The sequence below is a fragment of the Danio aesculapii genome, chromosome 20 (genome assembly GCF_903798145.1).
Source record: "Danio aesculapii chromosome 20, fDanAes4.1, whole genome shotgun sequence".
NCBI classification, from domain to species: Eukaryota; Metazoa; Chordata; class Actinopteri; order Cypriniformes; family Danionidae; genus Danio; species Danio aesculapii.
Genome location: NC_079454.1, coordinates 48,827,239 through 48,854,315, shown reverse-complemented (window position 1 = coordinate 48,854,315; position 27,077 = coordinate 48,827,239). Strand labels below are relative to the sequence as shown.

Here is a 27,077-nt window from a genome sequence, read left to right as displayed (position 1 = left end):
TGGTTAATCCGAGTTTCCAAAAGTATTTTTTCATGTAGACCCCCCCCCCCCCCCCCCCCCCCCCCCCCCCCCACCCCTCCTATCGTTTTTTTAAGTGTGTGAAATTCTGGGACTTTGGGACCAGGGGGAATCTCTCTCTCTCTCTCTCTCTCTCTCTCTCTCTCTCTCTCTCTCTCTCTCTCTCTCTCTCTCTCTCTCGGTGTCTCAGTGGAGTCTCCAGTCTCAGTCATCATGGAGTCGGACATCAGCTCGTGTCCTGCGCTCTGATCCTCTCGGGAATCCGCGGATCTGATGGGACATTTAAGGATGTTTTTCCCTGATGTCTCATATTCACTGCTGTTGTTGGGAATCTCGTGTCTGACCGGCTTCACCAGGACTTCGCAGGACTTCTCAGGTAGGCTACTGAACACCATCATCATCACCTGCTGGACTTCGCGCATTCATACTTAATTATGACACTGTTTATACGCTATCCTGTTAAAATGGCAGGGGCTTCCTGCGCGTTTGGTCTGATAACTCTCTGTTTTGTATTTTATCCACTTATTTGTGTACTGCTTTTGGTGTTTTCTGCAGTTTTGAGTTGTTTTATGTCACACTCGCGTTTGTCCGGTATGTTTTTTATATTTTATACTGGTGTAAATGTGTGAAAGATTAAATTTTCTGTTTCGCGGGAACTTCCGTGACCGACGAGATCAAAGAGAAAGTGCACGTGTGCGCGCGCGCTCCTGGTGTTAGCTACACTGTTACATGACATCTTCATGTACAGTCAATATATGAATATTCTTCAGCCTGTATGAGAACTCTTTTCACGACCTCAGATTGTTGTTCAGGTTTAAACTGACTAGCTTATAAAAACACTAGTAATTCATAGCAAACATTGAAGTGTTTTTGAACTATACCATTGTATACCATACACTATTTACTATAGTAAAGTGCTTGAATTAATCTGTTGTGGTAATTTTGTTTTGTTGCTATGGTAATAGTATAGTTATAGTAGTAGTAATATATACAAATGACCCAATGCTGTTATTTTATTAAAACTATAGGGTATATTATACAACAATACACTACGTTTTACTGTGATAAACACTACTAGGTTACAGTATTTATGATCAGTTCACTATAGTTAATACTACAGTACGCTCTAGCATTCATTAACAAAGTGTTGTAGATACTATAATATATACAGTATAATACACTTGCTGACAAAGGTCTTGTCATCGGTCCCAGTTGTTAGAACAACAACTCTCACGGAAATCAGTCAAGTTTGGTGAAGGAAAAATTATGGTTTGGGGTTACATTCAGTATGGGGGGGCGTGGTGAGAGATCTGCAGAGTGGATGGCAACATCAACAGCCTGAGGTATCAAGACATTTGTGCTGCCCATTACATTACAAACCACAGGAGAGGGCAAATTCTTCAGCAGGATAGCGCTCCTCATACTTCAGCCTCCACATCAAAGTTCCTGAAAGCAAAGAGGGTCAAGATGCTCCAGGATTGGCCAGCCCAGTCACCAGACATGAACATTATTGAGCATGTCTGTGGGAAAAATGGAGGCACTGAAGATGAATCCAAAAAATCTTGATAAAACTTGGATAGGCGACAAGACTTTGTCAGGTAGTGTAATACGTTCTACTATAGTATGGTTCAACTAATATTTACTTCAAATAACTATTTCATGTGGGAGGTGTAGTGTTGTTAGAGAAGTGTTTGTATGTAGTTTGTGCTGGTTGTGTGTCTGTTTAGTGCAGAAATGAAGGATCTGCCGATATATTGATTGGAAACAGCTGTGTGCGAAAGTAAATCTCTTTGTGTGTGTGTGTGTGTGTGTGTGTGTGTGTGTGTGTGTATGTGTGTGTGTGTATGTGTGTGTGTGTGTGTGTGTGTGTGTGTGTGTGTGAGGACATTCTGTTTGTTTCTAATAGGATTTTGTTTGCATTTCTCTGGGTAATTCACTCAAATGTGCTCAGCTTTGCTTTGAACAAAAAATAAACAATTTTTTTTTGGGGGGTACCACAATTACCCTTTCACTGCAGTCAGGTTTATTTGTATAGTGCTTTACATGATACAAACTTAATCAAAGCAGCTTTTTTTTTAGAAGGTAGAGTGTCAAGAAAGCTAGGATTTGTATGTACGGCTATGGCGGAAAATAATTAAGACACCACTTGATGATTCCTAGTTTCTGGAATTACTATTTATTTTTATTTGAGTAAAAAAGTCATTCTGTAAACTTCTGAGGTCATTTATTTAATGTAAAATAGAAAAATGTTATTTAGAGCATTTTGTTTAGCATAAAATGACAAAAGTTGTATTTTTATTTGTTTCGACAACGCAATACTTCAGAAAAGTTAAGAAATTTATATTTGAATGAATGAGTCTGATTTTCAATTACAACAAAATGAAAACCTTGCGTTGTTCTTGATCTTTTTTGTGAAAAAAATCTAAACTACAATATTTACAGTTTATATTTCTATTAAAAATAGAGAAAATAAATTAATAAAACTGTATATATATATATATATATATATATATATATATAATTCAGACTTTTTTGTTGATTGAAATTTATATGACGCAATTGCGACTATTTCTCAGAATTGCTAAATATATTAATGTCATATAAAATATGCATAAAGTCAGAATTTAGCCAACATAACCCTGAATTGCAAATATTCCCTCTCAGAATTTTTCTTTACAACTTGGTATTGCGACTTTAAATCACACACTAGCGACTCATTTTTATATTTTTTCTCAGAATTTTGACTTTATACCTCTCAGAATTGCAATTCTGATGTAATAACTTGCAAGTTTGAGTTTACATCTCACAATTCTATGGGGAAAAAGATCAGAATTGCGAGTTTGTATCATGTAATTCTAAGATAGAAGTTTGCAATAAACTTTTTATTCAGTGGTGGTGGGAATGGGCCATAAAGCGCAGCAAATGATAAAGCAATGTTTCATTAATTTTGTTATTTAGATTTTTATTGCAATATATATATATTTATGCAATAACTTCATCACTGAATCTAAATTATATATATATATATATATATATATATATATATATATATATATATATATATATATATATATATATATATATATATATATATATATAATTTATAATTATTTCATATATACAATTTCATCACTGACTCTATATTATATATATATATGTATATATATATATATATATATATATATATATATATATATATATATTTATGCAATAATTTCAACACTGACTCAGCTGCTGTATGTGGCATAATTCTTTATTTTTATTTTGATATTGCAGAAGGTAAAACTGTACATCATTTTTAAAACAAATGTAATAACAATTTTCTCTGCCATTTCTTTATTTTTTACATTTTTTATTTAATACAAACACTATAATAAACAAGATAAAATAAAGTAAAGTAAAAATGTTAACAACTAAACTGAATTATTTTGTATTAATATTTATTTTATTTTTATGCAGCAGAATAAAAATCAGTGCATTATTTCAAAACAAATATTACATAATTACAATTTTCTCTGCCAATATTTTTTTATATATACTACACATACTATAATAAACAATATGAAATAAAATAAAGTAAAATAGTAATATTATTAGCAACCAGATAATTTTTATTTAGCATTATTTTTTATTTAAGTTTTGATACAGCAGAATGATAAACAGTGCATTATTTCAAAATAAATGTTACGTAATTACAATTTTCTCTGCCATTATTGTTTCATATATAATACAAATACTATAATAAACTAAATAAATTAAGAAAGAATAAAATAATGCTATTAACAACCAAACGAAAAAATACATTTTTATTTTGATACAGCAGAATGAAAATCAGTGCATTATTTCAAAATAAATGTTAAGTAATTAGAATTATCTGCCATTATTTATATATATTATATATATATATATATATATATATATATATATATATATATATATCGTGGAGTGGAGGGGAGAGGTGTCGTGGAGGGGAGAGGTGTCCAACCTACAGCATCTATACACTGGGGTACCTCAGGGCTCTGTGCTTGGACCACTTCTCTTCTCTATCTACACGGCATCTTTAGGAACAGTCATCCAGAAACATGGTTTTTCCTACCACTGCTATGCTGATGACACCCAGCTATACCTCTCTTTCCACCCTGATGATCCCTCGGTTCCAGCTCGCATTTCAGCCTGCCTGTCAGACATTTCACTCTGGATGAAAGATCATCATCTCCAGCTTAACCTCATGAAAACGGAAATGCTTGAAGTTTCTGCCAACCCGACTCTTCACCATAACTTTTCAATCCAGATGGATGGAGCAACCATCACTGCATCCAAAATGGTAAAAAGCCTTGGAGTTACGATTGATGACCAACTGAACTTCTCTGACCACATTTCTAGAACTGCCCGATCTTGCAGATTCGCACTCTACAACATCAGAAAGGTCCGACCCTTCCTATCTGAACATACAGCTCAACTCATTGTTCAAGCTCTTGTCCTCTCCAAACTGGACTATTGCAACTCTCTGCTAGCCGGGCTACCAGGTAGTTCTATCAAACCTCTTCAGCTGCTTCAGAACGCAGCTGCACGAGTGGTCTTTGATGAACCCAGAAGAGCACATGTCACTCCGCTACTCACCCGTTTGCACTGGCTTCCAGTTGCTGCCCGCATCAAATTCAAAGCTCTGATGTTTGCTTACAAAGTGACCTCTAGCTGTGCTCCTTCGTATCTGCTCTCACTTCTGCAGATATATGTGCCCTCCAGAAACTTGCGTTCTGTGAATGAACGTCGCCTCGTTGTTCCATCCCAAAGAGGGAAGAAATCACTTTCCCGAACTCTCACATTCAATCTGCCCAGTTGGTGGAATGAACTCCCCAACTACATCAGAACAGCCGAGTCACTTGCTGTCTTCAAGAAACGACTAAAAACTCAACTGTTTAGTCTCCACTTTTCCTCCTAATCTGCAATTGCCTCTCTGGCTATACCACTAACTGAGCCCTCTTTCTCTCTCTCTCTCTCTTAAAAAAAAAAAAAAAAAAAAAAAAAAATTCTACTAATGCTTTGCTTCTTAGACTTTACACACCTGAAACTTGTCTATAGCGCTTGTTCACTGCTGCTCTTATAGTTGTGTAAATTGCTTCCTTGTCCTCATTTGTAAGTCGCTTTGGATAAAAGCGTCTGCTAAATGACTAAATGTAAATGTAAATACAAATACAATAATAAATAACATGAAATAAAATAAAGTAATAATATTAACAACCAAACTGAGTGATTTTTTTTTTTGTGTGTGTTTTTTTAATTTATATTATGATACAACAGAATAAAAATCAGTGTATTATTGCAAAATAATTCTTACATAATTACAAATTTCTCTGCCAATTTTTTGATAGATAATGCCAATACTATTAAAAAAGAAATAAAATAAGACAAAAATACTACTATTACTAACTACTAAACTGAATAATTTTTTGTATTTTTTTATTTATATTTTGATATAGCATAATGAAATCATGCATTATTTCAAACTAAATGTTACATATTTACAAATTTCTCTGCCATTATTGTTTTATATAAAATACAAATACTATAATAAACCAGATAAAATAAGGTTAAATAATAATAGCAACTACCAAACTGAATTATGTTTGTATAAAACTTTATTTTGTATTTTTATGCAGCAGATTGAAAATCCGTGCATTATTTTTAAATATTACGTGATTTATCAGCCATTATTTTTTCGTATATTACCAATACTATAATAAATGAAGATAAAATAAAGTAAAATAATAATATTATTAACAACCAAACTGAATTATTTTTTGTATATAATTTTTATTTATATAGCAAAAATAAAAACCTGTGCATTGTTTCAAAATAATTATGTAATTACAATTTAATTACAATTTAATTACAATTACAATTACAAAATAATTATGTAATTACAAACGTTATGTAATTACAATTTTCGCTGGCATCATTTTTTTATATATAATACAAATACTATAAAAAACAAAATAAAATAAGATAAAATAAATATATATAAATTCAATTATTATTAACAACCAAACTAAATTGTTAACATAATAATTAATTAATTTGTTAAACAAAGCCAAGACATGTCAGTGAAAAAGAAAATAGAGAGAATTTCAGAAAATAGCTATAGTTATTTTAATGTATTTTTCTTTATTTTGCTTCACCCTGACGGAATGAATTGAAAGCCTCATTAACGTCAGATTGTTGGTTATTTAGTATTTCAGTGGAGTCACACACACAACTGATCCCGGGACTCTTTCTTTCACTCCGAGGCTCTGGAATGTGCGTTTGATTGACAGGTGCTTGAAGAGGCTGACAGAAGTTGTCGATGTAGACCGAGCGTCTGTTGCTGAGCAACAGCCTTGTACATCTGTCCTACAGGAACCGCATGTCTTTGTGTGTGTGTTTCATGTGGGTTAATTAGCTTCACACACACACATTCAGATGCATTGTGTGCGTTCACTACAGTGAAAGTGGCCATAAAGCTGTGGGCAGGACTCACTGAGGCGCTCAATAGGATGTGTGGCTGTTAAAAGGTCAGCAGGTCAACTGAGGTCAAACCGTTTGATGGATCCTGATGCACCAATGAGAGCAGAGGAATGTCTATGGTGCTCTGACATTGTTCACTCTTAAAGTTAGCATTAGCATTTAAAGGCATGCTAAATAACTTTTTTATTTCACTGTAAGACGTTTTACAGAAGCAGCGAGGAGCAGTGTTCGTACGGTCCTGTTAAAGGGCACCTATGGTAAAAAATCTACTTTTCAAGCTGTTTGGACAGACTTATATGCATGTATGGTGTATAGACCGACATATTGGGGTGATATAAACACACCCAGTGCTTTTTTTTCAATTTAACAACATAAAAAACGGTGGACCAATTGGAGCGGTTTTCAGATCGACCGCAACTTTACGTAGGAGTGCGGTCCCCCCGCCCACCAATATTGATTGACAGGCGCGTCATCATATCCTTAGTTTGTTGATTCACGTCCGCCATTTTCAGCGTGAGTCGAAGCGATATCACTAAAGGAACACGCTAGCTCTATTTTTAGATGCAAGGCTCATTGGGCTCAACACAAGATCAATATTCTCCACATTATCGCTCTAATCGGAATTATTGGTTGTATCTTTAGGTAGGTTTGCAAACATGTGTACTTCTCATTGAGTCTACCTTATAATTCAGCCGTTTGCATTTTATTGCGATCCCAGAAGCTCCCTGTGATCTTAACTAGCATGCGTTTTAGAATACTAAACATAGGTTTCTATCAGGGTACACTCAAGTCGACAGCTGGGCGGCGCGGACCGCTGCAGAAACCTGTTTAGAATTCAAAAATGCGTGGCGCGACGATTCGGGACACTTCATGTTTCTGCCGCACCACAGAGAGTGTCTGGTGTGCCGTGTCGTGGCTTCGAGCGGCGCATCCGGTGCCTCAGTCAAAGTTAATTCAGTGTGCGTGGTTATTAGTTTCTGTGTACAAGCTCGGCACTTGAAACTAGCACACAGTTGAAATTATGCAGGCATTAAATTAAATGGCAAAAGTGATGCTTTAAAGGTAAATGTAAGTAAAATGTCTACTTCAAGGTTTCTGATAACTTTATTTGAGGGGGGGGTGTCGTAAACGAAAGTGAAGAATATACCTAATATTAACTTCTGAACCTTAGAATTGTACTGACTTTCTGCCCCCTAGTGGCGCCCCTGTTAAGACCAGTGGGATATCAAAAAAGTTGAAAATGAAGTTAGCAATACTCATTCCAGAAAATAACAACTTTTCATTCATCGGTCTAAGCAAGCGGTGTATCTACAGAAAAGTCAAGCTTTAAAAACGTTCTGAAACCATATTTCTATTTATTTTGCGTGAGATGCTAATGGTCTAATCAGATTCAATGATCTATGCTAAGCTAATCTAAAAGTGCTCTTGCCAGACTCTGTGATTGGCTGAATGGATTAAAAATTGTTAAAGCTCAACTGTGTAACTCTAGGAGAGCTGTAAAATTATCCAATTCTCCCCGAAAAAAGCAGTGTCTACATAAATGTTTCTGATCAATTTAAAGGGCACCTGTGGTGAAATATCTACTTTTCAAGCTGTTTGGACAGACATATCTGCAAGTATGGTGTATATGCCATCATATTGGGGTGATATAAACACACCCAGTCCTTATTTTTTATTTAACAACATCAAAACAGTGGACCAATTGGAGCGGTTTTCAGATCGACCGCAACTTTACGTAGGAGTGCGGTTGCCCCTCCCACCTAATTGATTGACAGCTGCGTATTAACATGTCCGGTAGTCACGTGTATAATCATATCAACAAGACCAGACGTGCACAAAGCAACCGATAATAAAAGGTGTGTTCAGTTCACTAGGATCATCAATCATCATCAAACGTGATCAAGAGTGAGTTTCACATGTTGAAAATGTGTTAAAACAGAGCATGTGTGTAATGAATTACAGTGATTTAGCTTAGCTTTACGTCATCAGCACAGTTGTGCGTCAGAACAATTATAAAGGAAGATGCTTCAGTCCCGGTTTGTGGACGTTAAATCAGGTTTATTTTCTACATTAACATAAGAGATATCAATACAGCAGTGGAGATTAACCTGTATCCTGTCACATATGCGTGCAAAAAGAGTGCAAAGCTAAACGCGCGCTCTGTCTGTCTGTGTGTGTATCTGTGTGTATCTGTGTGTGAACTTTGTAACGACATTGTATGTGACTCATCGTAGCAACTCCACAACAAATACTCACTGGTAAAGTTCTTACTGTAGTATTTCTCACAAACGCTACGTGAGCTCTGCTTCCTTCATGTCTGTCTGTTGTCTGACGCAGCTGAGGGAGGAGATAAAGGCACGCAGAAAGGCACATAGAAACGGTGAGCGGGGAGGACTAGCCTTAAAGGCGCAGTACACTAAAACCGCCTCCTGGTGCAAAAATGTATAAAATTGAATTTAATAAAAGCTATATTAAATAATCTGATGGGTGTTTTGAGCTGAAACTTTACAGACACATTCTGGAGACACTAAACACTTATATTAAATCTGATAAAAGGGCTAACCTATATGCCCTTTAATGGAAAATAAAGTGTTAAAATATGGTTGAAATAGCATTCTCGCATCACTATGCGTAACACACTTTTATGTAACACAAATGAAGCAACATAATTATTCTGAGCTGATCTCATACAATACACTCTCAGACATAAAGGCACAAAAGCTGTCACTGGGTCGGCGGTACATTTTTGTACATTTATGGTGCAATTTAGCATCTAAAGTGAATTGTTGTTCTTTAAAATGATAAATTAGGACCTAAATAGTCCACACTGTACCTGAAATGAACATGTTTTGTACCTAAAAAGTATTATTTATAATTTATCTTTTGAATGGGTACCTGTGTGTGTGCGTGCGCGTGCGTGCGTGTGTGTGTGCGCGTGTGTGCGTGTGTGTGTTTTCTCAGAGACTCTGTTCCGGAGGTGGAACCTGAAACCACTACCTTCTGTTTGTATAAAAGACCCCCTTCCCCAAAATTCCCTCCACACACATATGTTGGTTTTGGTGGTTTATGAGGACTCTCCATAGGTGTAATGTATTTGATACAATAAAAACCCCTTGTTATTTAATTCAAGTTTGTTTGTAGAGCGCTTTCACAATGATTATTGTTGTAAAGCAGCTTTACAAAAGGTGCACATCATTGCATGACATTTAAAATCTAAACATTAAGGTTATTAGTTACAATGACTTTATCAGTTACTAAATAACGAATTAATAGATTTATAACAAATAATATTAATTAGATTTATTAGATGTAAGTAACTAATAGATTTTAACCATCATTCATTTTATTTTCGGCTTAGTCCCTTTATTCATTATGGGTCACCACAGCGGAATGAACCACCAACTTATCTAGCTTATGTTTTACGCAGCGGATGGCATTGCAGCTGCAACCCATTACTGGGAAACACCCATACACATTCATTCACTCACATACACTATAGAAAATTTAGTTTATTCAATTCTCCTATAGCGCATCCGGAACACCCGGAGGAAACCCACATGAACATGGGGAGAACATGCAAACTCCACACAGAAATGCCAACTGACCCAGCTGGGACTCGAACCAGCGACCTTATTGCTGTGAGGCGACATTGCTAACCACTGAGCCACCATGCCGCCCTATATTTTCACAGTTAAAGTTATTATCTATAAACAAACCCAACCCTCACTAGTGTGAAGAGACTCTAAGTGATTTATTTGAAGAGTTAGAATTACAAGGACACACGGCATGTCCTCATAAACCACCTCAACATTAGAATACCTAGGTCGAAACAAAGACACACACACTCTTTTTGTGCTGCTCTAGTAAACTGAGGTGTCACTATTGCTATTGTTTGCATGTATTTATTGATTTTTGGCTTTGGGCTTTGAACTATGGAGGACCAGGAGTGCCGGTTAGAAATAAAAGAGAATCAAATGATCAGTTTAATAATAATTGAACCATAAAAACATACATGTATATATAAATAAATAAATTACAATTAAATTGAACAAATATTGGACAAATAAACAGATAATTAAAGCAACCAATCAACTTTCGCCTCAAGTTGACCACATGCACTGTCTTTGAACAGAGAGGTTGACCCGACATTTGAGTTGCTTGAGTTTTCTAAGAGAGGGATTGTGGATGATTTATTAGTTTGAGTTGATTTCTGTGAAGCGACACGGTGGCTCAGTGGTTAGCGCTGTTGCCTCACAGCAAGAAGGTTGCTGGTTTGAGTCCCAGCTGTGTGGATGTTTGCATGTTCTCTCCGTGTTGGCGTGAGTTTCCTCCACAGTCCAAACACATGCGCTATAGGTGAATTGAAGAAACTAAACTGGCCATAGTCTATGTGTGTGAATGAAAGTGTATGGGTGTTCCCCAGTACTGGGTTACAGCTGGAAGGGCATAAGCTGTGTAAAACATATGCTGAATAAGTTGGCGGTTCAATTTGCTATGCCCCCCCTGATGAATAAACGGACTAAGCCGAAGGAAAACGAGTGTATGAATGAATAAATACTGATACGAATACCTAAAAACGTTCTGTTAATTTCATGGGATCTTTAACGTGTCGTACTCAACACGGCAGATTTAGTGTACATTGTCTATATTTGTCCTCAGGTGCTGATATGAGACACACAGACAGCGTTCAGCCTCAGACATAACAACCAAACCACAGGATCTGCTCAGACACATGACGCTCTCTGTGTGATCTGATGAAGTGTGTGTGTGCGTGTGCGCGTGTGTGTGTGTGTGTTTAAAAAGCATCTGCATTTACTGAATAAGCACTGTTCTGCGTCTTAAAGATTGCACTATTTGTGTGTTTCTTTCTTTTTAAAATTCCTTTTACAGCTGTTTTACTACTGTTTTTAATCATCTTAATTCTTTGTTTTTTATTTTGTGTATTGTATTTTGCTTGTTTTACTTGAATCCAGGTTTATTTGACAGGGACAATGCACATTAATAATACAATGTACAATCTGTCAGAATTAGCCTAAAGGCTCTTTTTCTATAATTTAGACTTAACTCATAATTAATAATTTTTGAAGACAAAATGTTGACTTTTCTAAGTCATATTTTTGACTTTTTTATTTCTTAATTTTGATTTTATTATCTCGTAAATTCGACTTATCTCGTAATTTTCACTTTATTATTTCGTAATTTCGACCTTTTTTATCTCGTAATTTTGACTTTATTTTGTAATTTCGACCTTTTTTATCTCGTAATTTTGACTTTATTTCGTAATTTTGACTTTTTTATCTCTTAATTTTGACTTTATTATCTGGTAATTTCGACCTTTTTAATCTCATAATTTCGGCTTTCTCGTAATTTTAATTTATCTCGTAATTTTGACTTTTTTATTTAGTATTTTTGACTTTTTTATCTTGTAATTTCGACTTTTATCTCTTAATTTTGACTTTTTTATCTCGCAATTTCAACTTTTTTATCTAAGTTAATTAATGACTTTTTAAGACAAAATGTTGATTTTTTCGAAGTCATTATTTTGACTTTTTATCTCGTAATTTGAACTTCTCTCGTAATTTAGATTTATCTCATAATTTCGACTGTTTTATCTTCTTATCGAATTTCTTGTAGTTTTGACTTGTATCGTAATTTTGACTTATTTCGTAATTTTGACTTTTTTATCTTGTAATTTTCACTTTATTATCTCGTAATTTCGATCAAACGCTACTTGAAAACTACCGACCGGTATCCCTGCTTCCATTCATGGCCAAGATTTTGGAGAAAGTAGTGTTCAATCAAGTCCTGGACTTTCTTACTCAAAACAACCTCATGGACAACAAGCAATCTGGCTTTAAGAAAGGCCACTCAACTGAGACTGCCCTGCTCTCGGTCGTGGAGGATCTCAGACTGGCTAAAGCAGACTCTAAATCATCTGTCCTCATCTTGCTGGATTTATCAGCTGCTTTTGACACTGTAAACCACCAGATCCTGCTATCTACGCTTGAGTCACTGGGCGTCGCAGGCACTGTTATTCAATGGTTCAGTTCCTACCTCTCGGACAGGTCATTCAGGGCGTCGTGGAGGGGAGAGGTGTCCAACCTACAGCATCTAAACACTGGGGTACCTCAGGGCTCTGTGCTTGGGCCACTTCTCTTCTCTATCTACACGGCATCTTTAGGAACAGTCATCCAGAAACATGGTTTTTCCTACCACTGCTATGCTGATGATACCCAGCTATACCTCTCTTTTCACCCTGATGATCCCTCGGTTCCAGCTCGCATTTCAGCCTGCCTGTCAGACATTTCACTCTGGATGAAAGATCATCATCTCCAGCTTAACCTCATGAAAACGGAAATGCTTGAAGTCTCTGCCAACCCGACTCTTCACCATAACTTTTCAATCCAGATGGATGGAGCAACCATTACTGCATCCAAAATGGTAAAAAGCCTTGGAGTTACGATTGATGACCAACTGAACTTCTCTGACCACATTTCTAGAACTGCTCGATCTTGCAGATTCACACTCTACAACATCAGAAAGGTCCGATCCTTCCTATCTGAACATACAGCTCAACTCATTGTTCAAGCTCTTGTCCTCTCCAAACTGGACTATTGCAACTCTCTGCTAGCCGGGCTACCAGCTAGTTCTATCAAACCTCTTCAGCTGCTTCAGAACGCAGCAGCACGAGTGGTCTTTGATGAACCCAAAAGAGCACATGTCACTCCGCTACTCACCCGTTTGCACTGGCTGCCAGTTGCTGCTCGCATCAAATTCAAAGCTCTGATGTTTGCTTACAAAGCGACCTCTGGCTTTGCTCCTTCGTATCTGCTCTCACTTCTGCAGATATATGTGCCCTCCAGAAACTTGCGTTCTGTGAATGAACGTCGCCTCGTTGTTCCATCCCAAAGAGGGAAGAAATCACTTTCCCGAACTCTCACATTCAATCTGCCCAGTTGGTGGAATGAACTCCCTAACTACATCAGAACAGCAGAGTCACTTGCTGTCTTCAAGAAACGACTAAAAACGCAACTATTTAGTCTCCACTTTCCTTCCTAATCTGCAATTGCCTCTCTGGCTATACCACTAACTGTACTCTCTCTCTCAAAAAAAAAAAAACACATTACTAATGTTTTGCTTCTTAGACTTTACACACCTGAAACTTGCCTATAGCACTTGTTCACTGTTGCTCTTATAGTTGTGTAAATTGCTTCCTTGTCCTCATTTGTAAGTCGCTTTGGATAAAAGCGTCTGCTAAATGACTAAATGTAAATGTAAATGTAAATGTAATTTCAATTTAGTAAGTCATAATTTTTACTTTAATTTTTACCATGATTTTTTTTCTTACCAGACAGGAATGGGCTTCCAAAGTTTAAAGATGCTTGTGCTGCAAAATAACATCAGCTATATTTGTTTCTCTCACTATCTAACATCTATAAACCTGAAACAGACACACAAACACACATGCACGCACGCACGCACGCTCACACACACACACACACACACACACACACACACACACACACACACACACACACTTGTACAGCTATCTTTATGGGGACTTCCCATAGTCGTAATGATGTTTAAAGGTGCAGTATGCAAGTTTGACACCCAGTGGTTGAACTAGGTATTACACTGCTGGTTCAAAACGATTGACGACATCAACCTGACTATCGAGTGTGTCTGACTATCAAGCCTAAAGACTTATTTAAATCGTGTTCTATATAAAAGCAATGGCACGCGATAGGACAAATATTTTCCATATTAAAGAGAGTCTTTGTCCTAACCAACACCTTGAATTGATATATTAGAAATGACTTCTATTTCTCACAGGTAAACAACAGAAAACTGACAATGATCCCCTCAGGTACACCTCATGTGCTTTATTCAGTGTTAAATGCTAAACATGTTTGTTTCTCTCACTATAACATCTATAAACCTGAAACACACACACACTTGTACAGCTATGTTTAAGGGGACTTCCCATAGGCATAATGATGTTTATACTGTACAGACTGTATATTCTACCCGTCTACATCTAAACCCAACCCTCACATGAAACAATCTGCACTTTTACATTTTCAAGATGCTTTATTCTCTGTGATTTATGAGCTGTTTACCTTATGGGGACCAAAACATTTTCCCCACAAGGTCAGAAATTTACTGCTATTGCTATACTGGTGGTCATTTGGTCCCCACAAAAACAAGGAGCACACAAAGTGACCCACACTAAATTTTGTTTTGCATCAAATTATTGAAGGTTTATAATGTTGTCAGAAAGTGGGAATGCAAATAAACAAGTTTATTAACGCACACATTTTTTGACAGGAAATTACAGATGATTTACAGTATGCCTGTAGAAATGTGCAGTGAGAGAAAACAAAGGAAGAGAGAGAGAGAAACACAGAGGGAGTCGATCTGCTTCATAACGGATGAGAACAAGGAGCTTTTGTTTTGTTGAACACTTCCTGATCCTTTAAAACGCTCTCGCTTAGTCGTGCTTTTGCTGCATCTTAGAAAAAAGCTTCACCTCATTTCTCCAGTCTTTAGTAGATTTGCACATTGTTTGCTGCTTCAACTGCTTTGCTAGTTGTTGCGTTATTGTGGATTTTTTTATAGAGGGAGAGTAAACAAAATCTATCTGTCTGTCTGTCTGTCTGTCTGTCTGTCTGTCTGTCTGTCTGTCTGTCTTACTCACCGGCCACTTTATTAGGTACACTTTACTAGTACCAGGTTGGACCCCCTTTTGCCGGCAGAACTGCCCTAATCTTTCGTGGCAGAGATTCAACAAGGTACTGGAAATATTCCTCAGAAATTTTGCTCTATATTGACATGATAGCATCATGCATTTGCTGAAGATTTTTTGGCTGCACATCCATGATGCGAATCTCCTGTAACGCCACATCCCAAAGGTGCTCTATTGGATTGAGATCTGATGACTGTGGAGGCCATTTGAGTACAGTGAACTCATTGTCATGTCCAAAAAAACAGTCTGAGATGATTCACGCTTTATAACATGGTGCGTTATCCTGCTGGAAGTAGCCATATGAAGATGAGTACACTGTGGTCATAAAGGGATGGACATGGTCAGCAACAATACTCATGTGGGCTGTGGCGTTGACACAATGCTCAATTATTGGTACTAATGAGCCCAAAGTGTGCCAAGAAAATATCCCCCACACCATTACACCACCACCAGCCTGAACCGCTGATACAAGACAGGATGGATCCCTGCTTTCATGTTGTTGATGCCAAATTCTGAGCCTACCATCTGAATGTCACAGCAGAAATCGAGACTCATCAGACCAGGAAACGTTTTTCCAATCTTCTATTGTCCAATTTTGGTGAGCCTGTGTGAATTGTAGACTCATTTTCCTGTTCTTAGCTGACAGGAGTGACACCCGGCGTGGTCTTCTGCTGCTGTAGCCCATCCGCCTCAAGGTTGGACGTGTTGTGTGTTCAGAGATGCTTCTGCAGACCTCGGTTGTAACGAGTGGTTATTTGAGTTACTATTGCCTTTCTATCACCTGGAACCAGTCTGGCTGTTCTACTCTGACCTCTGGCATCAACAAGGCATTTGCGCCCACAGAACTGCCACTCACTGGATATTTCCTTTCTTCCCCATTCTGAGGCGCTGTTTGAACTGCAGCAGATCGTCTGGACCATGTCTACATGCCTAAATGCATTGTGTTGCTGCCATGTGATTGGCTGATTAGAAATGTGTTAACGAGCAGTTGGACAGGTGTACCTAATAAAGTGATCGGTGAGTGTACATCTATAGTTAGATAAATACGAATATGACATTTGAAAAGAATTGTGGTGGGAAAAGTCAGATTTTCAGCATATAAACTAGAAATAGTCATAAAATAGTGAGCGTTATCCTTTATGCTGAACAGTTTATATTATAGGTAGGCACAGATCATTTTTTTAAAATCTAGATTAATCTCACTGTGATCTTGGAATTAATCTAGATTAAAATGGCTGATTCTGCTGAAGGCATTCAGAATATGTGAGCTACACAAATAATGACTAAAAGTCTTTGAGAGCAGGTTTCTCGAGCAAGGTGGCGCATTAGACCAGGGGCTCATCTCCTGTTTCCAAAATGCATCACAAACTGCTTGAGAAACTGATCTACTATGATAATTGGTGATGAAAATAAAAGATGTTCAATAAGATGTACTTGTGTTTACTCACTGTTTATTCAGTTAAACATGAGTTTTGAACTGTAGGCCTACATAAGCTTGAAACAGTGATTTCTGATTACCTTAATCTGACTGAAGTCATAACTAAAATAAACTGAAATAGAGTCAAGACGTGTGGAGTATGCAGATATTAGTGGCATTACTGAAGTAAACACCGCAATCAAACTATTACCGTCATGTAGGACTTTTCACCTATTTTCTGACAAGATCCACACACACGGCTGTCAGTAAAGGACCGGACACACACACACACACACATTGCGAAATGTGGATGTTTTTTTCTGTCCATTTGGCGTGAGTTATTAAATTCCATAACACTCTCACCGGTCCTTACTCCTTATTTCCATCTAATACCCCAGGTTTGTCACGGGGACATGAATGAAATGTTCATGAGTGAATGTGAACCTGCTGAACTGCAGTTAAAGTTACCCAAAACTACAGGAAACACTTAAATGAAAGCACTTCATGTAAACACCTTAATTATATTATTGTCTATTAAGGTGAATAACTAGATTACAGATGTCCATGTAAGCATAGTCAGTAGAGTCTTCAAAATAAGTGAAAGATCCAGAAGATCATCCTGCTGATTTGATTCAGAAAGGGCACTGTTTTGTCAGACAGCTCACCGGTTTGACTTTCATTAAGCGTCATTCATTTTAAAAAGCACCCGGTCAATTTTATTTGTATATGTTTTACTCGAACGCATAAACTCTACAGGTGCCTGATAGTTAGATGTGGAGCTAACATTAATCAGGTTCGAAGACTCGTTCTCGCTCCTACAGTGCAATTCAGTCAGGTATACATACGTGCTAAAATATCAAGGTGAAAGTCATCATAGCCTGCGTAGAATAGACCCAGCTCCCAACCCAACTTTGAGAATAGATTAACACCGATATTTTTTTATCGCCCTATAAGAGTCTCACGTTAACACAGATAGGGCCCACCACTAGTTTATGGTACTGAGATTTAAGCGCCTTCAGCTAATCTGTGTGTGCATGTGTGTGTTTAGTTCATTAGAAGATGCTAATCTCTATTGTAGTGCAGTGTTGACACCTCTATACACACACACACACGCACGCACGCACGCACGCACACACGGAGTCCAACCCAGTAATAGTAAGGTGTACCTAATAAAGTGGCCAGTGAGTGTATACTTTACTATACTAAGCCAAAGGCAAATGAATGAATGTGTTACTTTATTGTCATAAAGGTGTTTAGCAGTTGTGTGTATGACACTAAGCTCACATTAGTATGTTTCTCTGCCTGTGGAAAAGCTCTCTGATATGAGAATTGGTTAACATTATATGACTTTCTCATCCACACCTGCTTATGTTGTGTGTTTTGTCTGTAACAAAGGTATAATGTGAATATTTTAGTTCTTCAAAACATTGGTGTATTAACATGATGAAGTAATCAAACATGATAGTTTAATGTCAAATTTAGTTTCCTCCATATTTCTAATAACAAATCTTTTCCTTGATCTCATTCTTAACTTAAGTTAAGGTTAAAAACCTTTACGAGTTACTTTCTTCTGTTGAACACAAAAGAAGATATTTTGAAGAATGCTGGTAGCATTGACTTCCATTGAATTTTTTTACTATTAAAGAAGTCATTGGGTGGGCAACACGGTGGCTCAATGTGGAGCACGGTCACCTCCCAGCAAGAAGGTCGCTGGTGCGAGTCCCAGCTGGGTCAGTTGGCATTTCTGTGTGGAGTTTGCATATTCTCCTCGTGTTGGCGTGGGTTTCCTCCGGGTGCTCCGGTTTCCCACACAGTCCAAACACATGCGCTATAGGTGAATTGAATAAACTAAATTGCCCGTAGTGTATGTGTATAAAGGAATGTGTATGGGTGTTTCCCAGTACTGGGTTGCAGCTGGAAGGGCATCCACTGTATAAAACATATGCTGAATAATAAAAGGACTAAGCCGAAAAGAAAATGAATGAAGCCATTGGATGCCAGCAACCAGCATTCTTCAAAATATCTTCTTTTGTTTTCAACAGAAGAAAGAAACTCATAAGTGTGAGAGAGTAAATGATGAGGTAATGAGTGTTTTTTGGCTGAACTATGCCTTTAATTTACTGTTCAACATGTTAAAGCATGTTACAATAAATACTGTTCTTTGGGTCTTTCTATTTGTCAAAAGAATCCAGAAGATGAACCGTTTCCACAGAAATATGAAGCGGCACAGCTCTTTTCAACAATGATATTAATAATAAATGTTTCTTTCTGTGTAGGGCATAGAATATAGTCTGTACAGTAGAAACATCATTACGTTCATGGGAAGTCCCCATAAAGATATTGTGTGTGTGTGCGTGTGTGTGTTGCTGTGTTAGTGTTTTGCTTCATGTTACTCTGCAGATGAGTGGAATTTAGCCGTCATTCTCTCTCCTCCAATCAGAGCGCAGCATCATTTAAACTGAGTAAACTCAAACACACACACACACACGGGCTGTGTCTTGTTTTGACTTTATCTTCGTCGCTCGTCAGATCCTGTGTTTGAGGGCAGTAAATTACCCCCTTTTTACCCTCTCAGGTCACATGACTAGCACATGACATGTCACTTCCACTTTTTTTTTTTTTACCTTGTCCTCATGTAAGGCTGTGTTCAGAATGGCTTTTCCTAGTATCACCTTGCTTTTTATAGTACTTTTGTCTTTTGACACTGAAAAAAAAAGTTGGAGAAACTATTTTACTCGGAAATTAGTACACTCAGAAATTGCTAATAGATTTGACAATTTGTTGTAATTAACACATTAATGTAGCATGAAGTTGCACCACATATATATATATATATATAAACAAATAAATAGTGCTGTCAAGAGATTAATCATGATTAATCACATCCAAAATTAAAGCTTGTATTTACATGATAACTGTGTGTATTTACATGATTTACATGTGTACTGTGAAAATTGTTTTTGTATATATATATATATATATATTAGGGTTGGGCCATTTTTAGTATTTAAATGGCATTTTAGAACAAAAACGATCCACATCTACTCTTCTACCTAGCATTTCTGAACAGCTCTCAGTCCACACTACTGCTGAAAACACTCAAGTGACCACACAGACACACACACACTGTCTGGAGACAATGGGCCCAGGCAGTCAGCGGGTCAGTACACTGCTTCAATCTTTCGCTTTCACGCTTGTGCTTGGTAATATTAGCGAAAACCTCCGATACTGTTGGTTGTGCACCTTTTTACCAACCAAGATTGTTGACACCATTATATCAACACAGATCGTGCCAGATCATGCCAGAGCCCTGCGGAAAGTGATTGCCAGGTGGTAATTTGTGCGTAACTTATCTTCATTTATTTATGATTTAGTTATGGGTAAAACAAAGACCATGCGGGTCCGGTAGTTGAAGCAGTAGGCTACAAATAATTAATTAATTATGAATTCAGTAATTATTCATGAATAATGAATTCACCGCCGCCTATGACGACGATGCCATTGTCCATCACGATGTTTCACATTAGACATCATACGATGCCAAATTGGTCGACATCTCCCAACCCTAATATATATATATATACACACAACAGTTCTGTCTGGTTCTTGAATCTGATTGGCTGATGGCCATGCAATATTCTGCCAGTAACAGCACTCCTCCCTTCACCCTTGTCTATTACTCCGCCCACATACAGCAACAAGCAGAGGACACTTTACAGTTTGACAATTATTGCAGAAATACCGCAAAAACATGTTTATGAACTTAAGAAATATCAAAAGTTAGAAATGTTGGCCACTTCAATTGAAGAAACAGTTCGGCATTTTGATTAGAATAAACTCACAATGAAAAATACTCTCACGTCATAATAATTTAAACATTTACTAATTTATTAATGTATACCTATGAACTTACTAACAATAATCTTATGTTCTTAAGCATTTGACAAAGTGAAAAAAAGTGAAAAAATTAATTGCTCACTGTATTTATATATACACTACCGGTCAAATGTTTTAAAATACACTTCTCCTGCTCACCAAGGCTGCAATTATTCAATCAAAAATACAGAACAACAATTTGTAAAATTACAATAAAAAAACTGTTCAAAAGTAGTTTAGAAATTAATTTAATAATTTATTCCAGTGATTTTAAAGATTAATTTTCAGCTTCATTACTCCAGTCTTCAGAGTCACATGATCCTTTAGAAATTACTTTAATATTAATTATCATTATTGTTGTTATTATTATTATTATTATTATTATTATTATTATTATTATTATTATTATTATTATTATTATTATTATTATTATTAAAGGTAAGAGCAATAAAAGCAATAATGACTGGAGTAAAAATTTCATTTGAAACTACATACAATAACAAAGCAGTTATTTAACAAATTTTTTAGATTTAATAAACGCCGCACAGAATAATTTTCTTTAAAAAAAAATTAACTTTTGACCAGTGACATGTTATAAAATTAAAATAAAAAAATAATTATATATATATATATATATATATATATATATATAGAGAGAGAGAGAGAGAGAGAGAGAGAGAGAGAGAGAGAGAGAGAGAGATGCTGTCAAAAGATTAATCCCAATTAATGGCATCCAAAATTAAATAAATAAATAAAAAAAAATGTATATATATATATATATATATATATATATATATATATATATATATATATATATATATATATATATATATATATATGTGAAAATATTTTTTCTTCTGGAGAAAGTCTTATTTGTTTTATTTTGGCTAGAATAAAAGCAGTTTTAAATTTTTTAGAAACCATTTAGAAACCATTGTGTAAACACAAACTTTTATTCTGGATGCTAATAATCACAATTAATTGTTTGACAGCACTAATTATAATATAATAGTTATAAACAGTATATAATATACAGACATATATAATATGTCTTGAGGGAGATGTTAAATAGTGGTACTCCCCACAGATTTAATGATCCTAAACTAATTCATTGTCTTCCTCTTAATAATATTATTTTACTATAATATTAATAATATTACTATTTCAAACCCTCTCTTTTTCCAATCAATATGTGGCTATCAGTACTACATTCATTTTTCAGAGGAGTCATTGTGTTCCCTGCAGCAGTGTCTTTTTCCGCCAGTTCTGACCTGGTTTTCTCCTCATCCTCTGTTTATTGTGTTGTGTTCAGGTAAGCTCCACCTGAGCCGGTCTCTAAAGCTCTTCATATGTTTGTGTGTGTGTGTGTGTGTGATTGCCACTCTCTGATTGGACATCAATGCAGGTGTTGTCTGTCATTTGAGCCATGATTGGTGAAAGGAGCTGTCAATCAGTGGCTGGAATGTTGGCTTCTCTCCGAGAACAATAGCAGGAGGGATTGTGTTCAGAAAGCCTGAGGAATCCCGCCTGGATTTTACCGCATTCCTTTGAGGAGCAGGAGAACAGGCCTTCTGTCTCGCATTATTATTTCATAATGCTTTCAGTTTCTTTACATTGTCACACTGAAGCACTGGAAATGAACTTACATCTATTTTTTGCTTGTTTTTTTAAATAAAAAAGTTATTAGCAATTAGTTAAAAGGGGCGTCACGGTGGCCCAGTAGTTAGCACTGTCGCCTCCCTGCAAGAAAGTTGCTGGTTCGAGTCCTGGCTGGGCCAGTTGGCATTTCTGTGTGGAGTTTGCATGCTCTCTCCATGTTGGTGTGGGTTTCCACTGGGTGCTCCGGTTTCCCCCACAGTCCAAACACATGTGGTATAGGGGAATTGAATGAGCTGAATTGTCCGTAGTGTATGTGTGTGAATGCAAGAGTGTATGGGTGTTTCCCAGTACTGGGTTGCAGCTGGAAGGGCATCCGCTGTGTAAAACTGCGGCAACCCTTGTTTAATAAACGGACTAACCTGAAGGTAATGAATGAATGAATTGAAGTTAAAGTTATTAGTAGTTAAAAGTTATTAGTAGTACCACATGATATCTGCACATGCAGAATTCTGCAGATTTTTAGCCCATCATTGAGTCTATTTATTTACTGGTGTAAATGTGTGTAAATGTTTATTTATTCAGTTTTTAAATTAATTTCTGTGATATTATTGCCTAATATGAAAATGCTCATATGATTTATTTGCAATACAGTTTGTACAGTAATATTTTCTGTATTTTAGTAGATCTATTATATGAGAGACTTGCTTTGTTTACCAAATAAGTGGATCTAGATGGATTTGCATTGTAAACATTAAATAAAAGTTAGAAAAGTGAAAAGTATTATTTTTTTGTCATAAATGAAGTTTTTAGCTACATTGTAAAAAATAGATCCGTAAAATTTACGGTAAAAAAAACGACAGCTGTGGTTGCCAGTGATTTACCGTTAAAAATACGGTACAAACCGTAAAAGTAAATTCTAATTTTTACAGTAAACTACCGTATTTCAATAATTTATAGATGTAATATGTCTGTATTTTGAATTACCAACATCTACACATCTTTTGTTACACAGATAGGCACTTTAACACGGCCATCTGCAGGTGCTGACGAGAAAGTTACTTAATGAATCAATCCTCATCACAAACAACTTTTCGTGTTAACCGCGTCATGTTAACCGCATCAGCTAAACTTTCCCTCTCATTTTTTTTTCTTTTGTTATTAATTCCGGAGGTCAAACTTACAAATAACACGGCTTTTCTCCGGTCTGCCTCCGATAGGAGCATCTCCAATTCACATTCTGTGAAGTTTATCTTCTTGCTTGCTTTTGCCATCGCTTTTTCGTTTGGTTTTGCCAAAGTAGAGTCATTATCATATTTATTAGGGGGAGGAGGCAAGGAGTGGTTTTGCGCTCGTGCACGTGCGCTCAGTTTCACGTTAATTCGGATGTGCAAAGAAAATGTGCGTGGAATTTCTCGTACGCACTGTTTCATACATCTGAATTTTTTACTGCGTACGTACATTTACAGCTTTGTCCGTATGCAATGTTTTTGTATGAATTCAACGCAAGTCTTTGTACATGAGGCCCCTGATGCGCAACGCTCATGACAGTTGGAAGTAACACACACCAGATGCGCACATTCTCATGTTATTTAAAATGAAACTATTCAGATGGCACTCTGTGGTACCTTGATATAAACCTATGTTTACAATTCTGAAATGCATGGCGCGTCGTTACGCGGTGAATCCGGTGTGCGACCTCCTTTACAATGGTCTTGCTGCGCACAGTTACAACCCTTTTTGCATCCTTGTTGGAACTCACACTAATAGCAATCGAAGATTTATGTTAATTTGGCAAGCTGAACGCATTCTGTACTGTACAGGAGACACAGTGGAGATTGACTGACAATGGTGGACAGCCAATCAGGACGCAGAACACAGTGTGCTGTAAAAAAAAACAAACAAATAAATAAAAATTTATCAAACTAGTTAATTAATTAATAAAAAAACAAATAATTAAAAAAAAATTATTAATAAGTCAAATTGCACACAAAAAAATCAGCAAATCTGCGAGACGGCGAAAGGTGAACTTCGTTATAGTTAGAGACAACTATATACATGTAAAGCTTGTACTTTGTCGCTTCAGCCTAAATGGATCAATAGTTCTTCTCACGTCACCTCATACTTCAGTTTCTCATTAAATCTTTTGACCAATCAAATGCTCTCTGGTATCTGCCCCGCCCCCTTCAAGACGCTTCACATTTGGTGTGCTTGAGCTCAACCACTCTCACTGGCAGAGCTGTGCAGAAACAAAACACTATTGGCTATTTTTTTTAAAAGGGGAGGAGCTACTCTGTCCTGCCCTCTCTTCATGTTTCAGTTGAGATTATGTCAAACATCGAATAAAATATGCACATTTTAAAGCACTTCACGAGACCTTTAAATAGAAGCCATTGATAAGGGCTTATTTGAATAGCAGTAATATGTGGAAGCAGTGTGTGTGTGTGTTTGTGTGTGTGTGTGCGTTTGTTTTAGTAAAAATCAGACTTAACAAAGTCTTTTGACATTCAAAATCTGCCACAGATTTTCTGTGAGGGTTGGGTTTAGGTTAGGGCTAGGGTAAGGCCATATATTCAGTGGTTATTACAGTTTAAAATACATTACGCCTATGAAGAATGCTCATAAACCACCAATACTAATGTGTGTGTGTGTGTGTGTTTGTGTGTAAGAGAGAAAAAGAGAAGCAGAGAAAAAGACTTTGGTGGTCTGCTGTCTGCAGGTCTGGACTGGTCGTGTGTATCTTGAGGTAATGTTTTCTGCTCTGTGTGTGTGTGCCTTTGTGTGTGTGTGTTTACATTATTCCTTTGATGAACACAGTTGACATCACTCACTCAACACGGAAGTGTGTGTGTGTGAATCGCTTCTTTCCGCTGCGAATCAGGACTGTCAGGATGAAACACTTTCTTTGTTGCAACCGCGCAAATAGAAAGTAAAAGCACACATTCAGCAGTGATACTCTGTGCCTGTATCCTCTTCCTCTGCAGCCAGGACTTTGTAATGTGTGAAGATTTGCTCACTGATTCACTGAATTGCTCATGAATTACCCTAACTTGACTAATTAACCTAGTTAAGCCTTTAAATGTCACTTTAAGCTGTATAGAAGTGTCTTGAAAATATCTAGTCAAATATTATTTACTGTCATCATGACAAAGATAAAATAAATCAGTTATTAGAAATGAGTTATTAAAACTATTATGTTTAGAAATGTGCTGAAAAAAATCTAAAAATTCAGGAGGGCTCATAATTTTGACTTCATCTGTAAATCATGTTAAAAAAGGCAATTAGCTCTGTTCATAATTAAAACACAGTATTTTAAAATTGTAAGTACAGTCGGCATAATTAAATAGGATATATAGTGGTCCCTCGCCATAACGCGGTTCACCTTTTGCAGTTTCGCGGATTTTTTTAGTGCAGTTTGACATGCTTTTTCTTTTTTACAGCGCATTGTGTTCTGCATCCTGATTGGCTGTAGACCATTGTCTATCAATCTTCTCCGTGCCGTGTCTCCTGTACAGTACAGATTGTGTTCAGCTTGCCAAATTTACATAAACCTTCGATCGCTAGCAGTGTGACTCTGAAGTGCTGTACTGTATGTTTGCAAGTTTTCTCCCCAACAAACCCCATAATGTCGACTAAACATTCTGCACCGTCAAAGGCACTCACGGTAGCACCCAAAAGGCAGAGGAAGATGCTAACCATCGCACAAAAAGTTGGACTGTTCTGGACATGCTAAAGGAAGGTAGAAGTTATGCGAATGTTTAACCCCCCTGTTACCCTAAAATCTGCTAACACCTTTTATCAATTTGACCCCAGTAATTTAAAACCTCCAGAACAGGATTTTTTTTTGCCAAAAGTTTAGTGTCAGGTGATTAATGTCCTTGTTGACTATTTAACAGCACTCTGAAATACATATCCCCCTACTCCCAACCCCCCACTTCCTGCCCCTACATACAAATCAATACACATTACCTATTGCATTACTATAGACACGTTTACAAATCAGCATGAAAACTCACTGTTTCGCCTAAAATTAGAAAAGTATATGTATATATATTTGTTGTTTTATTAGTTTTGTACTTTAATTGGTATATATTTTTGTTATTTATAATATAATTTCCCTCAAGCATACGCTAGCACAAGCGGTTTCCGTAATACTGATTTATTTGATGGCTTTTTCCCCAAATCCACCGTGAAAACTAAACAATAAATACAAAACAAATGAACTTAATACAAATCAAAACATACATAAGCAAACAAACAAACTTTAGAAACACTAAATACAAATATAAAGCAAAATACCTCGTCGGCTGCATGCTATATGAAAGAAATTGTCCCTTAAATCACTTGTTGAAGTCAATACATTCATTGACGAGCACATGCAAACAATTCATGTTTGCCGATCGCTTGCTAACAGGAAGTGATAACCTCATGAGTAGTCAGCCATTTTATACAACCTCAGAGATTTCAAATTAAAAATTCCAAACAAAATAAATTCAACAATAATACATGTAACTTATTCTCAATAACAAGAAATTATCTTAGAAAACATAAACAACTTATATACATAATTTACAAAGTAACAGCTAACAGTTACAAACATATAAAAAGAATAACAATTCATTTTAGCAAGGACTGAAACACAATTATGTATGGGGTCAATCTGACACCAAGAAAAACAAACATGGTTTGCTGGGCATGTAGTGTCTAAAGGTATACCGGACATGAAATGGAACCAGACATTCATCCACAGTGATGTGGGGGCCTAGATTGTAAACAAAAGCGCAATCGCTGGACCCACTTATCCCATACATCCATATTGAAGCGAGTTTGTCTTGCTCTCGTCTGCCCTTCCTTGTTTCATTGTCATCAAAGTGTATGATATGGGAGAAAACATGGAATGTCTTCAGAGACATGGTGGCT

The 27,077-nt window shown here is 36.6% G+C and overlaps 1 protein-coding gene across 1 annotated transcript in view; it reads left to right on the top strand.

The window, feature by feature from the left end:
- The first annotated feature begins 238 nt into the window (after nt 1-238).
- Nucleotides 239-27,077, top strand: part of LOC130247715 (protein eva-1 homolog C) — a 144,977-nt gene continuing 118,138 nt past the window's right edge. The window contains 1 exon segment of the mRNA XM_056481144.1: nt 239-394. Coding sequence (XP_056337119.1) covers nt 292-394 — 103 coding nt within the window. The 5' untranslated portion in view covers nt 239-291.